This window comes from Pezoporus wallicus, unplaced genomic scaffold, assembly GCF_028554395.1.
Source record: "Pezoporus wallicus isolate ANWC-B61680 ecotype Strahan unplaced genomic scaffold, APGP_CSIRO_Pwel_v1 contig_6382, whole genome shotgun sequence".
Classification (NCBI taxonomy): Eukaryota; Metazoa; Chordata; class Aves; order Psittaciformes; family Psittacidae; genus Pezoporus; species Pezoporus wallicus.
In genome coordinates, this window is record NW_026638015.1 from 2,448,302 (window position 1) to 2,462,551 (window position 14,250).

A 14,250-nucleotide genomic window follows, 5' to 3' on the forward strand; every position below is an offset into this window, starting at 1 on the left:
GAACTTGGTTTGGTTTCAGAGGAAGTCTTCTGTAGCCTTGTGTCAGTATGGACTCATGGAGGAGGCAAAGGAAAGCCCCTTCCCCTCTTGCTCAGCTCCTCCAGTCTCTCCCCATTGCCACCACCGGCTCCTGCTCCATAGAACAGTTTGGGGTGGAAAGGACCTTAAGAACATGAATGCTCAAGGAGAAAAACCAGATCAACTCCAGAGCGGAGCTGGGGCAAAGCCAGTCTGGCACCAGCAGAGCCAACATCAGGATCTGACCCTACTCTATTTATAACACACCATGACATTTGCTAGGCAACAGTCACAAGTGCTTAATTACCGAGTTCACACCCTTAATAGCCTAAAAGTTGACACGTTTAATGATGCTCTGGCACAAGGAACTGTTCCTGGTTATGCAGGACTTATTTCCTTCTCCCCTAGGACCAGTTAAACTGATTGCACTGTCAATTAAATACTCGGAGGTGCTTTGCTCTATAGCCAAGAGCTGGGCCCTTCTGTTAGCAGCACTCGGTCTCGACTAGACAGAGCAGGCACAGGGACACACACATACATGTGATGTGATGCTGTTTGGGAATTAATTCTTTCCCATAATTCATTATCCCAAGTTTAACCACCCAACTTAGGGGGCTGCTCAAGCGGAAGGGAAAGACCACACATTACTGCTTGATGAAGCACTGGCAAGCTCCCTGCTCTGTCTGGCCTCCTATTGCAGAAGGAAACCTCTCCTTGCTTGTGTGATTCCTGGATTCCTGATTATTTCCTTCTCAGAGGAGCGGTTTCTTGGCTCTACTGTTGCTTTGGAGGATAGATAACAATGACTGTGTTGTTTCTTACCCAGTGTCCTGCAGTGATTCCACTGTGCTCCTCCAGGATCAGACCCACAGCACTGGTGAGGGAGACGTCATCATTAACCAGCTCCTAAACATGTTCCCAGGATCCCAGCATGGAAACCTGCAGGAATGACAAGCACCAACCTGTATTTGTTCCTGATAACAAATCCACTATGAAGTGTCCCCATTGAGTCACTGGGAACCCAGAGGTGAGAGAAGTTATCCAGCAGCAGACATGGTGGGGACACAGTGAGGAGAGGAGGCTGCCCTCAGCCCCACTGGATTGCAACCAGAAATACTCCATGAATTGCGGAGTCAAATTGAGCTAAAATATTTGGGGGGGGGGGGGGGGGGGGGGGAAGGTAGAAAAACCTTGTCCATAATTTGCAGAGAGAGGATTTGGGGTTTTCCTAGTGCCAGGAGAGCAATGATGCTGCACCATTTAGATCCCCTCTGTGCTGGTCAGGCCAGAGTAAGGTGCAGAGGTTCAGATCCACCACACCAGCATGAGTGGCTCTACACTAGCACAGCATCTCAACATGAGAACAGGGGGAAGATGCTGACTGGTTCAAAGGGGGCTGGACCCAAATCAGGAAGACAATGAAAGAATTGCCTTCAAGTTCAAGCTTTTACTCACCCACCAAGTGCTCCTCTCACTGCAGAGGGTGATTTACACATGAAGAAACACGAGGTTAAAATGCAGGTCCCATTAAAGATGATTTGGAGCAATGGGGCTGAAGGCACCCCTGGGTGCTCCCCTCTGCCCTGAGACCCATTCTGCACTTGGATCCCAGCTCCATCCTATACAGACACAAACTGCTTGTGTCACTGCCCTGCCGAGCATCACCCTAAGTGGCACCTGCTGGATGCTTTTAAGCTGTGAAAATCGCTAAAGGGAAATGCACAACCCACATCTCAAGCCTGTAGTGGGTGACAGACTCAAACCCCTTTGGTACATATCACTGCCCTCAGTAAAGTGAATGTAATAGGCCTTCCAGGACAGGTATCCATGGTGCTAAAAACCATTGCAAGCGAAACCTTCAAAATGAGCAGCACAGGAAGACTGGATGGGAGGTTTGTTTTTCCAAGGCCTCTCCAGGACGGAGCTAAACCACTCTGGCTTTTCACCCTTTTGCCTCGATCATAGCTGTTCTGCAGATAAATGCTAGCCTATCTTTAGCCTTGGCATCTCCCCTGTTATTGCCTTTGAGATGGAGCAGAGAAATGTTAACAAAGAGCAGTTGAAAAGAAACTTATGTATTCAGCCTAACCCCTGGAATATGGCTTTTCCTCAAATGATCTGTGACAACAGATCCTCAAACCCGCTTTGTCCTCTGTGTTAACATCCACGTTTGTCTCTTGAAACAGAAAAGGGAACAGGGCTATTTCCACCTTCCAGGAAGCATATCCCTGATGCTTCGGCTGGCACAGCACAGCCTCCTATGCCTACTGAATGGGGTAGGAAGGGTGATGGTAAATGACCTGCTATGACTTAATCCCAGCTGCTAGCAGGAGTGATGAGCAGGGAAGAAGATTGTGTGCTCACAACCTCTTGAAGCTGCCGCACACTTTGTATCAGGGGGATACGGAGCAGAGCTGAAAGCAAGACAAAAAGGAGCCTGAAAGCTGCGGTACAGGGAGGATGCTACACAAACTTGGGTTCTCTCACAGAGCTCACTTCCCACTGTGTACATTACCCAACATTTAGGCTATAGAGCTCCCATAGATGCTTCCAACCCTTTCACAAACCCCAGACTCCCAGTACTGTAACAGCATAAGGAGCTGGTTGAGGAAAATTAGCCCCGCTGCTGGTAAGTGATTGTTTTTGACAGAGTCTGGGTTGGCTGAAAGCTGCTCTGGAGGTCAGGCTGCTTTGTACTGGATGGTGATTATGTATGTGCTGTGTCTGCACAGCAGCCAGCAGGGTCTGACAGCAAAGGGAAACAAGCTGTTCCCACTGCATGCAGGGGGACAGGCAGGATGCTTTAGAGTATTTAAACGCTTGTTTTACAAGGAGGTCAGGTCAGAGCGCAGACCTGTTTCCTTGCCTGCTGAATCGCATGCATGATCCTGGTCCTGGAGCTCAGCTAGCTCTCCTGCTGCAAGGGAGGGCTTAAAACTCCTCCTGTGCTTGCAAGACTTGGTGAAGGACCTGTCCAAAACCAAGTGTGTGCCCTCCCCTCCTGACTTTCCTCGGCTTTAAGCTACAGACAGCCTTGGAGCAGGAGCCACCATCGGGCTGCACTTTGGTACCCAGCAGGTACAAGTCCATGAATGCCCTGGCTGAGCACCCTGGTCTCCATCCACATCATAGTCATCTCTCTGCTCTGCCCCAGCCTTACCTCCCCCGACCAGCTCACAGGATCCTTCTGGTCCCTATTGACCAGTGTGATTGCACCAGGGTGTAAGAAAAGCTGTGACTCCCCAGGAAATCTTAGTGGTATCAGTTAGTGAGAGGCTACAGCTCTCTATCAGCTAATACCTAGAACTGGGAAGTTTCAGCTGCCGGGGGCTTGCCTGGAGGAGATGTGCTCCCCTGGGATTACACTGTTAGCACAGGAGTATTTGAAGAGAATGGAGAAAAACACAGGGAGCAGATTCCCAGTCTGGGAATTTGCTTTTCATGCTGCAGAGAGCTTCAGATGCTCTTTGGCACACACACCACACACTGTCTTACAAAACCTTACACGCACGTACACACATGCACCCCTCACACAACTTCACTCCTGCACCACACCAAAATGCCCTTCCTTTTCCATATAGTACCATTTGCTCTAGTAAATAAAACTGCATTCTATCCAACTACCAACCACGCCTGCAGCACTAAACAGTTTAGAGGTCAGAAAAGACAAGAGAAGGGACAAAAGCAGCTTGGATAGGAACAGAACGTACACTAGGGAATGCACGAGGCTTGCCCAGTTGCATGAAATTCCCAACACAATCAGTTATAAACACTCCTGAAAAGTCCATTTGGGTTAACACAAAGATCCCAAACCAGCAAATAAAGTTGTCTAAACCCAGCCTAACTTGGTTCTTGTCTCATTAAGCTTTTACTTGTCGGTACAGGCTGCAAAACCTCTCCAAGCAGCATCCCCGAAGAAAGCATCACTGGTCCTGCACTAGCTACCAGCAGCCTTTCAATCCCTTTGGCTCTCAAAGGGGTAAAGGGAGCTGAGAGAGGACAGCCAGATCCCCCAAATAAGGATGGTCGAATAAATACTGTGCAAATATATCAGATTTTATTACTCTTTTATGGAAATAATAACAGACAATCAGGTAGAAACATATTAAATTAATGCAGTCAACGGTTTAAATGCAAAAATAAATATAAAGTCCAGCAGCTCAATGCATCTAAAACAGCTCATTTCTTCTAACGAATAGAAAAGATTTCTCTTTTTTTTTTGTCTTTTTAACGGAGAGTTTCATACAATCGAATAGAAACGAAGGTACAAGCGCTTTCTTAGAAAACATCCCGACCCGGCTGCCCGCCTCCGGGGCTCCCTTGCAGCCCAGTCCTGGCCGGGCCGGGTCCCATCGAGTCCCATCGGGTCCCACCGAGCCGGGCAACCCTCAGAGAGCCGAGTCCGAGTCGCTGGAGTCGAGGCTGTTGCGGAGACGGCAGCTCCCGAGGCGGTCCCGCTGCAGGCTGAGGTTCTGGGTGCTCCTCCGCAGGCACTCCAGCGACTGCAGGAAGGACTTCTTGGCCTTCTCCTCCTCCATAGGGGACACCCCTTCCTCCTCCACCTCCTGGATCTCGTCGAAAGTCACCGGCTGCGTCTTGAAACGCGATTGCCGCGGCCGCCGCAGCTTTCCCTTGGGATTCTTAGCGGGGCGGGCGGGCGGTGGGAACTCCTCGGACACGCACACGAAGTGCGGCATCACCGCCTGGTAGCTGGAGCAGATGCCCATCAGCTCGGCCGGCTTCGCGGCCATCCTGCCGCCCGCGGGAGCGTCCGCCGCGGGGACCGGGGCCGGCGGAGCGGGACGCGGAGCTTCGGCCGTACCGGGCACCGAGGCTCCGGCCGGCGGGCAACGGGGAAGCGCGGAGCGGAACCGCGCGGAGAGATGCGGAGAGGAGCGGTGCTCTTCGGAGAGGTGCGGGTCGGCGCTGATCGGAGATGTGCGGTACCGCGGGGAGCGGTGCGGTACCGTGCGGAGTGGAGCTTGGAGAGGAGCGAAGCAGAGCTTGGAGCCGATCGGTGCTGTGAGACGCGGTGCGGTGCGGTGCGGACCGGAGAGCGGACCGGAGAGCGGACCGGAGAGCGGACCGGAGAGCGGACCGGAGAGCGGACCGGAGGCTCCCACCGTCCTCCGCTGCTGCTGCCGCCGCCGGCTCCTGGGCACCGTTATATATCCCGTCGCTGCCCCCGCGGGAGCATGCTCAGACGGCAGCGGGCCCCTCTCGCAGCCTGCGGGCTCTTCCTTTCCGCCTGACGTCTCCCCGGCACCGCTGTCACCGCCCCCGGTCCCCCCCACCCGCCCCATCCCCTCGGTGAAGGCGGGGGGGGGAATGGCAGGGACCGGGACCGAGCCTCCTGCGGAGGCTTCGCCCTCGGTCCCGTCGCCCCTTCCCGGCCTCCCCTCACCGCCGGCTCCATCCCCAAGGCACTCCCGCAGTGCCCGGGGGAGCATCGAGTGCATTACCGGGGCCTCACGACATCCCCGAGCGCCCCGAGAATCCCAGCTTCCCACATCCCACCTCGCAGCTTGTTCTATCATTACCATGATTTCTATGGCTGTAAAGGAACAGTGACAGACTTGGCACATCAGCTTTCAGCAGGGATCGCTACCATCGGAATAACGTGGGTAAAGGAAACCCCGAGGCAAGCCCAATCTGAACACCCCAATGCTGCAAGGAGCCAGACTTCAACTACAGGGATCCCATGGGACAGCTCCAGACAAGAAACCAGCAGCACCAGAGGGTTAAGCAGGATGCTGGGATCTCACTCCCAATTCTGCCACCTCTAATGTAGTTTAAACACCTTCAGTGCAACTCCGTGTTCTTCCTTTCAGATGGGATCCTAAAATTTTCCATTCCCCTGTGGGCTCTGAATTACTTCCATGGAATGATGCAAAATCGGATCCTCAGAGGGAAAACGGCATGCAAGTATTAGTGAGCTGAAACAAAAGCTTGCAAATCAGTGCCGGCTGCGACCACACTCTAAAGCTGTGTGTGCCAAGGAGTGTCAGCGATGGAAAAACCCAACAGCGCAAGAAAAACATACGACAGGGATAGCAAAGGAACTAGAAGGAAGTGGAGTAGAAAAGCATGAGGGAGGAAGAGCCTGAAATGATCAGTCTGTCCCCTCTGCAGGGCTAATGTTAGACTGTTCCCACAAAGGCATTCTCCAGGGTAGCTTCACCCACTCGGGGATATTTTTGAAGGTTGGTTAGGAACTGGGAAGGAAGCAGAGGCTTAGCAACAGCATCAGGAATCCTGGTCTGTGCTGGAGAGGGGATAGCAATGTGAGCTCAGGGCCCTGAGCAGTCAGTTCTTGGTGTGCCCTCAATAGAGGTACCTGGGGCACAGGAAGCACCAGTTGGTAAATCAGCCCCCAGAGAGATGTGAGCTTACCATGGGTCCTGCACCCCAGCCAGCATGTCTGCCACAAGCTCCAGGTTACTGCAGTTTGCCATATAACAAGTTCTTTGTGCAGGGGCAGAGCAGTGAAGCTTCCATCCATCGCACACGTCCTGTGCCACAGTCCAGCAGCCAGGAAGGGACTTGTTTTGGGGAGTTCACCATCAGAAAGTCTCAGCTTTGTCTTGGGTTAGACTTGGGACTGGTCCCTCCGCCTTTCAAACTGCCTTAGCAGCGGCAATGCTTCAGGACCTGCATTGGAAACAAACCATTATCATTACAGCCCTGGCTCAAACAGGGTAAAACAAAGCAGGAAACATGGATTTGGGAGAGGAGGACCAGAGGCACTCGCTAGCGTGTTTCTAGAAGCCTGGCTGCTTTGCCTCTTGCCAGGGTAAGAGAAACAGTCAGAGCCATGGCTTTATGAAGCACCTGGCTGCAATCTCTTGGTTTCTTGGCTTCCCAAGGCAGCTTTAGGGCCAGGGTCAGCTTGAAGCCTTTTTATTGGGAGATACAATTAGCTTAATAAGAGAACAATTTTCTTTTTGGTCAAATTGAATCATTCCAGCTCAGAGAAGGATGTGTTTTTTTACTGTTGATTTTAATGGCTAAATTTAGCCCATACAGCCCTTGCTGCAGTACAATTTTCTCTCCAAGAGTCCCATTTACAACAGTTTTTATTCCTCACAACTTGGTTCTGCTGCAGGACAAGGGACAAAGTGAGTTTCCTCAGCATAGCCCTCCAACAAGATGAGCCTGCAGAACAGTTTGGAGGACTCCATCCTGCGACAAGCTCTGGGCTGACACAGGAGGCTTGTTCTGGCAGTGGAGAAATCATTTTATGTTCAGTTGAGGGAGGGGATTGTCATCCTCTGCTCTGCTCTTGTGAGACCCCACCTGGAGCCCTGCATCCAGCTGTGGGGCAACAGCACAAGAGTGATGTGGAGCTGTTGCAGCAAGTCCAGAGGGGGCTACGGAGATGCTACAAGGGCTGGAGCAGCTCTGCTCTGGAGCCAGGCTGAGAGAGCTGGGCTGGATCAGCCTGGAGAAGAGAAGGCTCCTGAAGGGGAGACCTTAGAGCAGCTCCAGTGCTCAAAGGGGCTCCAGGAAACCTGGAGAGGGGCTTTGGACAAGGTCCCGTAGGGACAGGACAAGGGGAATGGCTTTAACCTGCCAGAGGGGAGACTGAGATGAGCTCATAGGGAGAAGCTCTTCTCTGTGAGGGTGCTGAGGCCCTGGCACAGGGTGCCCAGAGAAGCTGTGGCTGCCCCATCCCTGGCAGTGTTCAAGGCCAGGTTGGACACAGGGGCTTGGAGCAACCTGGTCTAGAGGAAGATGCCCCTGCCTGTTGCAGGGGTTGGAACTGGATGAGCTTTAAGGTCCCTTCCAACCCAAACCATTCCATGATTCTATGAAATGAAGCAAGTTAAATTTAATCCAGTCCAGCATAAGAGCATCCGAGGTTCTGCTGAAGAAAGGCTGGTCCATACAACATCTTTAATTCAACACATGCATCCCAAGCCCAAACTGCCCATCTGGTTCCATACAGAATGTTCGATCTGAGGGCAAACTGACTTCACTTAAGGTAGAGAGAACATTTCATTCATTCAGTTCTGATTAGAAAATGCTCTGGGAGGTTTCAATGCCGACTTGGAGCCACATCACCATGGTAATAACCAGGAGACCTAAAGATTGTATTTGAGACAATTCAGAAAATATATCCTGTGACATAATCCCCCAAGTTAGGTCTGCGATGTGCTAATGTACCAACTATATTTACTCCAGTGGTTTAAATCATGACTTCAATCTCGGTTGCTCCCGGTACTGAAATGTGACCTCATGGTATAGGTTACAGAAGCCCTCTGCCACGTGGATCATCAGAGCACATTTCTTGCCTGCATAGTACAGGCCTGAAGTCATGTTGGATGCCAGGGCTGGAGGGAATCTTTACCCGGGGCTGGGAATGTTTCAGATGCTGCATGTTTTACATTAAATATCCACTCAGCAGCTGTGGGGCCTTGGGATGTTAAAATGCCATTTGCACAGCAGGAGAAAGGATTAATGCTGCTGAAACAGCACCTGGGGTATTAATTTATGTCATCAGGTCACTCATTTAACAAAATGATTATAGGAAACACACTTACAGGCTATTCCTTGTTATTCCTCTTGCTGGCTATCAGAGGGAATGCCACAGAAGGGAAAGAGTAAGAAGAGGAGGGGAAGAGAGAGTCACCTTGTCCTACAGGAAAAGAAACTTCTGCAACCCCGGGGCTTTCACAGAAACACCTGTAGATTGGCAATCCCAGTGTGGATACCCTGGACATCATGGCTTGCGCTCCAAGATGGAGCATGTGGTAACCCCCGAGCCAGCGGGACGAGCTTCTTCCCAGCAGCATACCTTAACCCACCCACTGTGAGGGTGCTGAGGCATTGGTACAGGGTGCCCAAAGAAGCTGTGGCTGTCCCATCCCTGGCAGGTTGGATGGGGCTTGGAGCAAGCTGCTCTAGTGGAAGGTGTCCCTGCCAGTGGCAGGGGGTTGGAACTGGATGAGCTTTAAGGTCCCTTCCAACCCAATCCAAACAAACCAAAACAAAGTTCTCCTTTTTATATACAACTTGTCTGAATTCAGCTAATCATAGCCGAAAAATTTCTTTCCACATCCACCTAAATCAGTAAACATGGGAAATTCAGCTGAGTGGCTGATTCCCAATGCTGAGTCATTTCAGGGATGCAGTCGCAGGAGGTGTAAACCTGCCATGGATTTTCACTGTGACGTAAAGTCATTGAAACCCAGGTTTCAGCTTCTAAGCAAGAGCATGTGAGAAGAATGCTGTTGTAGTTTGGCCAAGTGCAGTCAGGTCAGGCTTGGGCTGCATTAAAATGAAGACTGTGAAGACCAAAGAGAAGATGAGTTGAAATGAGGAACCCTCAGAAGCAGAGGAGCCAGCTGAAGGCAGGAGTGTGGTGAATGTTGAGACAGGAGAGAGGAGGGGCAGCAGCAGGGCCACACAGGCCCATCAACAGCAGAGCCAAGGCTGGAGTAACGAGCAAGGGACAGAGTCTGGGGTCTATGGGTTCAAACTGAAACAGGAGGAGTTCAGGTTAGATATAAGGAAGAAGTTCTTTACTGTGAGGGTGGTGAGGCATTGGCACTGGTTGCCCAAAGAAGTGGTAAATGCTCCATCGCTGGCAGTGCTCAAGGCCAGGGTCAACAGAGCATTGGGCAACATGGTCTAGGGTGCAGCATCTCTGCCCATGGCAGGGGGTTGGAACTAGATGATCTTAAGGTCCTTTCCCACCCAGACCATTCTATGATTCTATGAGTAGGATAGAAAACCCACAGGGGATCGTACAGCACACTGCCTATAGTACTGGAATGTGAGGATGTACCTGCAGCATGACTGTAGGTTCAAATACTTGGCAATACTTGTGAGGAGCTCATGATACAACACGGTTAATACAAAGTCTGTGTATTCAAAGCTCCTACCCCTTCAAATCTCACTTTCAATCTTGTCTGACTTTCCATGAGCTGCAGTAAATCCTATAAAGCTTCTCCCTGCTGCCATTAGGACAAAGTACTGGCTAAAATACTTGAATGTGATAATGCTCCTCACACAAATGGACTATTTTACCCTCTGTATTGAATTGTTTCAACTGTAAAGTGATAACTGAAGTGAGTACTCAGGGTTTCAGTAGCATGTCACAGGGTAACAGCATCTGGCTGTCATCACACCACTAACAATAAATGTAGGAATGAAACTCTTTGTTTTTCAAAGAGGGCTGCAAAATGTTCCCTGACGAAAAGCACTCCATTGAATTGCCCTCGTTTGGCCTGACGGGCGTCAGAAGGGATAGCAGCTTCTCCCAGCACTGCTACTGACGTGTCAAGGCACAGTGATACAAGGACACAAGATAAAAGCGTGGTTTAGACAACTGGAGGCCAGAGACTGCAGAAAGCTCAGCTGTCTAAGGAATAGAACTGTACTTTTAACAAATTAAGAGACTGCTTGGACTATTCCTGCTCGTACAAGTTGCTGCCACTTGGGGTAAAATTAACCTCTAACCTTGCATGGTTTAATTGTGGAGGTATTACTTTGTCTACTTGTTACTGTGATCCTGTCCATTAAGCAGTGTAGAAATTAGGGTTCCTTGTTCAATACTACCTTTTGCAATCAATAAAACACGTCCTGCCTCAGGTGTGTAAAAGTTCAAAAAGATATTTTGCTCCACAAAGTAGATGATTTTTAAAAAAACCCACCTTTTGAATGTGCAGGGGAGAACTTTGCTGTTGAATCCCAGGAGTTTCTGTCCCTCTGCATGGCCACTGCTGGGCTGGTGGCTGGGATTGTGCTGGTGGTCCAGGAAATGTGTCAGCTGTAGGTGCAGAAATGTTGCTGGGCAAGGAAGTGAGGAGAGGAGGATTCCCTGCTCCTCACTGGTGGAGCTCAAGTCTCAGGACAGACCTTGTAACAGTCTTCCAATACCTAAAGTGGCCTACAAGAAATCTGGAGAGGGGCTTTTATTAAGGGCCTGTAGTGACAAGACAAGGGGGAATGGCTTTAACCTTCCAGAGGGGAGACTGAGATGAGCTCTCAGGCAGAAGCTCTTCCCTGTGAGGATGCTGAGGCACTGGCACAGGGTGCCCAGAGAAGCTGTGGCTGCCCCATCCCTGGCAGTGTTCAAGGCCAGGTTGGACACAGGAGCTTGGAGCAAGCTGCTCTAGTGGAAGGTGTCCCTGCCCATGGCAGGGGTTGGAACTGGATGAGCTTTGAGGTCCCTTCCAACCCAAACCAGTCTGGGATTCTATGATTCTATGAATTCTAAGTAAAGTTCAGTGCGGGGAGGACAGGACAGTGAGCTCCAATTTAAACAAATGGCTCAGGTTGCTATGGAAACCTCAAGGATGGAAAAGCAGCACATTGAAAACAAAACACAGTGAGGTAAGTTTCTTATCCACTCTTGAAAAGATTTATGACCAGAAAAGGCAAAGTGGGTGTTAAACGCTTTTTAGCTAAGTCAATAGTAGCAGCACTTGAGAAGGAGGCATTATGGATTCACAGCACCCATCATACCTCTTCTATCCCAAAGCCCAGGAGAACAGTCTTCTGCACTTTGCCAATACTATGGTATGAAACTTCAGGTTTCTTAACCCCTTCCTGGCACTCCATCTCCTTCCGCATTACTACTGTAGCTATAAACTACTATATGTAGCTACAATAAGCTCATCACTCATGACAAGGGGAAAATACATAGCTAGAATTAATCTGACACAGGAGGAATAACATTATCCATGGCTTTAAAGCTCATCAAAACTGAAAATCCTAAAGATTTTCTTTTCCCCTTAGAAAAGAAGAAATACCAAAGATAAATGACAGAACTTTGCTCCTGATATTAAATGGCCTGTGCTCAGATCAACCTGGTATGGCTCAGCAGCACAGTATTCAACCAGATCTACTCTAACCCCACCAAAAGCTAGTGCTTGAATATTCAAGTGTTCTGTGATTAAATAATCAGTGCAAGCAGCAATTCCTGCCACCAGTATGATTAATCAATAATATTATTGCTAATATAGGCGTTAAATAAGTGGTTACATACTGCTGATGGAACCAGTCGCCCTTCTTCTCTGAACAGCTCCATCCTACATGCTCCTTCAGGGTGGCAGGCACCATCCATCCTCACCAAGGGCAGCTTCCATTCATCTTCTCCTCACCATCAAGCCTGAGGTCTGCTCTATTTAGTGAGGGCTGTTTGGGAAAAGGGAATCTGAACTGGGGTAACCAGCAGACTCCATCTGTTTGAAAGCCACAGACACTGAAGAGCTTTGAGCAATGCAGTTTTTCAGCTGTTCTTGGAAAAGACACATATTCTCTGCTGGAAAATGACATTTCTGAATGAAGGAACAGGAAAAAAGTGAACTCACAGTTTAGATCTTCAGCACGCACCTGCAGCAGGGAACACATGAGAGGAAACTAGGGATAAATACGAACAAAGGAGAGGTGAAAGGAAAAGGCTATGACAGGTAGCTTGGGAGACATGGGAAGAATATAAAGAATGTGGAAAATAAATTCAGAGGTGCTTTGTAGGCAAAGCAGCTCTTAGCACCTGCTCCATTGTTTCATATGGACAAATTACTCCATGCTTAATGAGTCTAGTGATTACAGCAAAACCAAAAAGCCCAGGCAAGTCCCCATCCCCAAATCTGTGTAAGTATAAACCTTTGTTTTCAGATAAACCATGTATTTTACTTTAATTTAATGTAATGTATCAGAGTTTAAACCTTCTTTTCAAAAGGCTTTTGGCCAGGAATATTGTCCTGTCAAAACAGTGCCGGGAAGGAAGAAATCCTTATAACAGGAACATCTCTTGGGCAGCATTTTTAGAAAGATTGCTTTCAAAGCCATGTAACGAGGGAAGAGGTTCCTCCAGCTATCCTGAAGTTAAAGAATGGAACCTAATGCATATTTAGCCTTCTAAATACATGCACTTGACTCCAACAGCAGAAACAGGTCAACAGTAGCACCAGAAATTGCTCAGGTCTCTAGTGAGATCTATAGGTGCCATGAGAACACCACCAGGCTCAGGACTTCTCATAGACTCTTTAAATGGTTTGGGTTGGAAGGGACCTTAAAGTTCATCTATTTCCAACCCCCTGCCAAATCTCACTTTTGCACACATCCATTATGAGACCTCTCAGAGCACTTGCAGCATTCAGGATCCTTCTACCTAAAGGGAAACTGTCCCTGCAGAAAGATGTCCTGGGGAGATGTGGGCTGGAATCTCTCCTCTGCTCTAAGCCATTTCCTCTATTCCGGCAGGCAGGAGGTTGCAGTCCACTGCTCCCTGGCTAGGCAGCTTTTTTGGGAGGAGGTGGGGGGGGGAGGAAGGAAGGACCCACAAGTTCCCAGCTGACAAAGAAACTTGACCTCTAGGCCAACTGTTCCCCTTGCACCCAGGACAGGGGGAGGAAGGATGCCAAGTGCCTTCTCCCCACTGTCAACCAGATTTGGATATAAGCAGCAGCACAGTTGACACACGAGCGAGCAGAACACAGCAGACACCAGCAGCAAAACGTATCACCCAAGAGAGCTCCATGGGATATAGCATTTCTCTTACAAATCACTTTATTACTGGGGAGGAAACCCTGGTCTTCTCCCACATCACAGGAAGTAAAGCAACTAAACCACAATTTGCTAACATTCTACACTGAAACTGAGAAAGTTAAATGAAACACTGCTCTTCTGCAACAGTATCAGCCTCCAGGGCCATACCACCCCGTTAAGTGAGGTAGCTCCAATGAATTCAATCGAGCTGCAGTTGAGGTTTGGGGCTTTAAAGTTTCCATCTAGTCCCCATCTCTTGCTCATTCTTGCAGCATGACTGCTCTTAATACAGTGTAAATAAATGTAGATTGGATGAACCCATAAAGGGTAAAGTGTTACCTTGTCAGAATACCTGGAGAAATTAGCACTGTCCCTTGGTTATGGACAAGGACGCTGTCAGGACTGCCAGACCTAGGCACACATGCATGAATGCACACAAAACTCCAGCTACCCAAAGAAAGTAAATGTGGAAGAAGCATCTGCCTCCTTCAACACCAGTTCTCAGGAGATACACCACAGAGTCCACATCTTAGCTTAAAAAGCAAGGAATTAACATTACATATAGTCCAAAACCATATTTCTATACAAACTGGGATGAAAGCGAAGACATTCCCAGATAACAAAGTAAGCCTTTTAATATCATTCATTCATTTTAGAATAAACTGTTTCAAAAGCTGCATGGTGCTTTAGGCAGAGAAGCTGCTTCTGGAGTCTTTTGATACACAAAGAAAA

General features: G+C 49.2%; 1 protein-coding gene across 1 annotated transcript; it reads right to left on the reverse strand.

Annotated features, from left to right (window-relative positions):
- Positions 1-4,053: 4,053 nt before the first annotated feature.
- CUNH11orf96 (chromosome unknown C11orf96 homolog) lies at positions 4,054-4,967 on the reverse strand. The gene has a single exon (XM_057408739.1). It carries the CDS (start codon positions 4,767-4,769, stop codon positions 4,407-4,409), a length of 363 nt encoding a protein of 120 aa, XP_057264722.1. The 5' UTR covers positions 4,770-4,967; the 3' UTR covers positions 4,054-4,406.
- Positions 4,968-14,250: the final 9,283 nt, after the last annotated feature.

What these genes read in the sequence shown, in the direction of transcription:
- CUNH11orf96 (XM_057408739.1), bottom strand. Translation starts at nt 4,769, where the DNA reads ATGGCCGCGAAGCCGGCCGAGCTGATGGGCATCTGCTCCAGCTACCAG.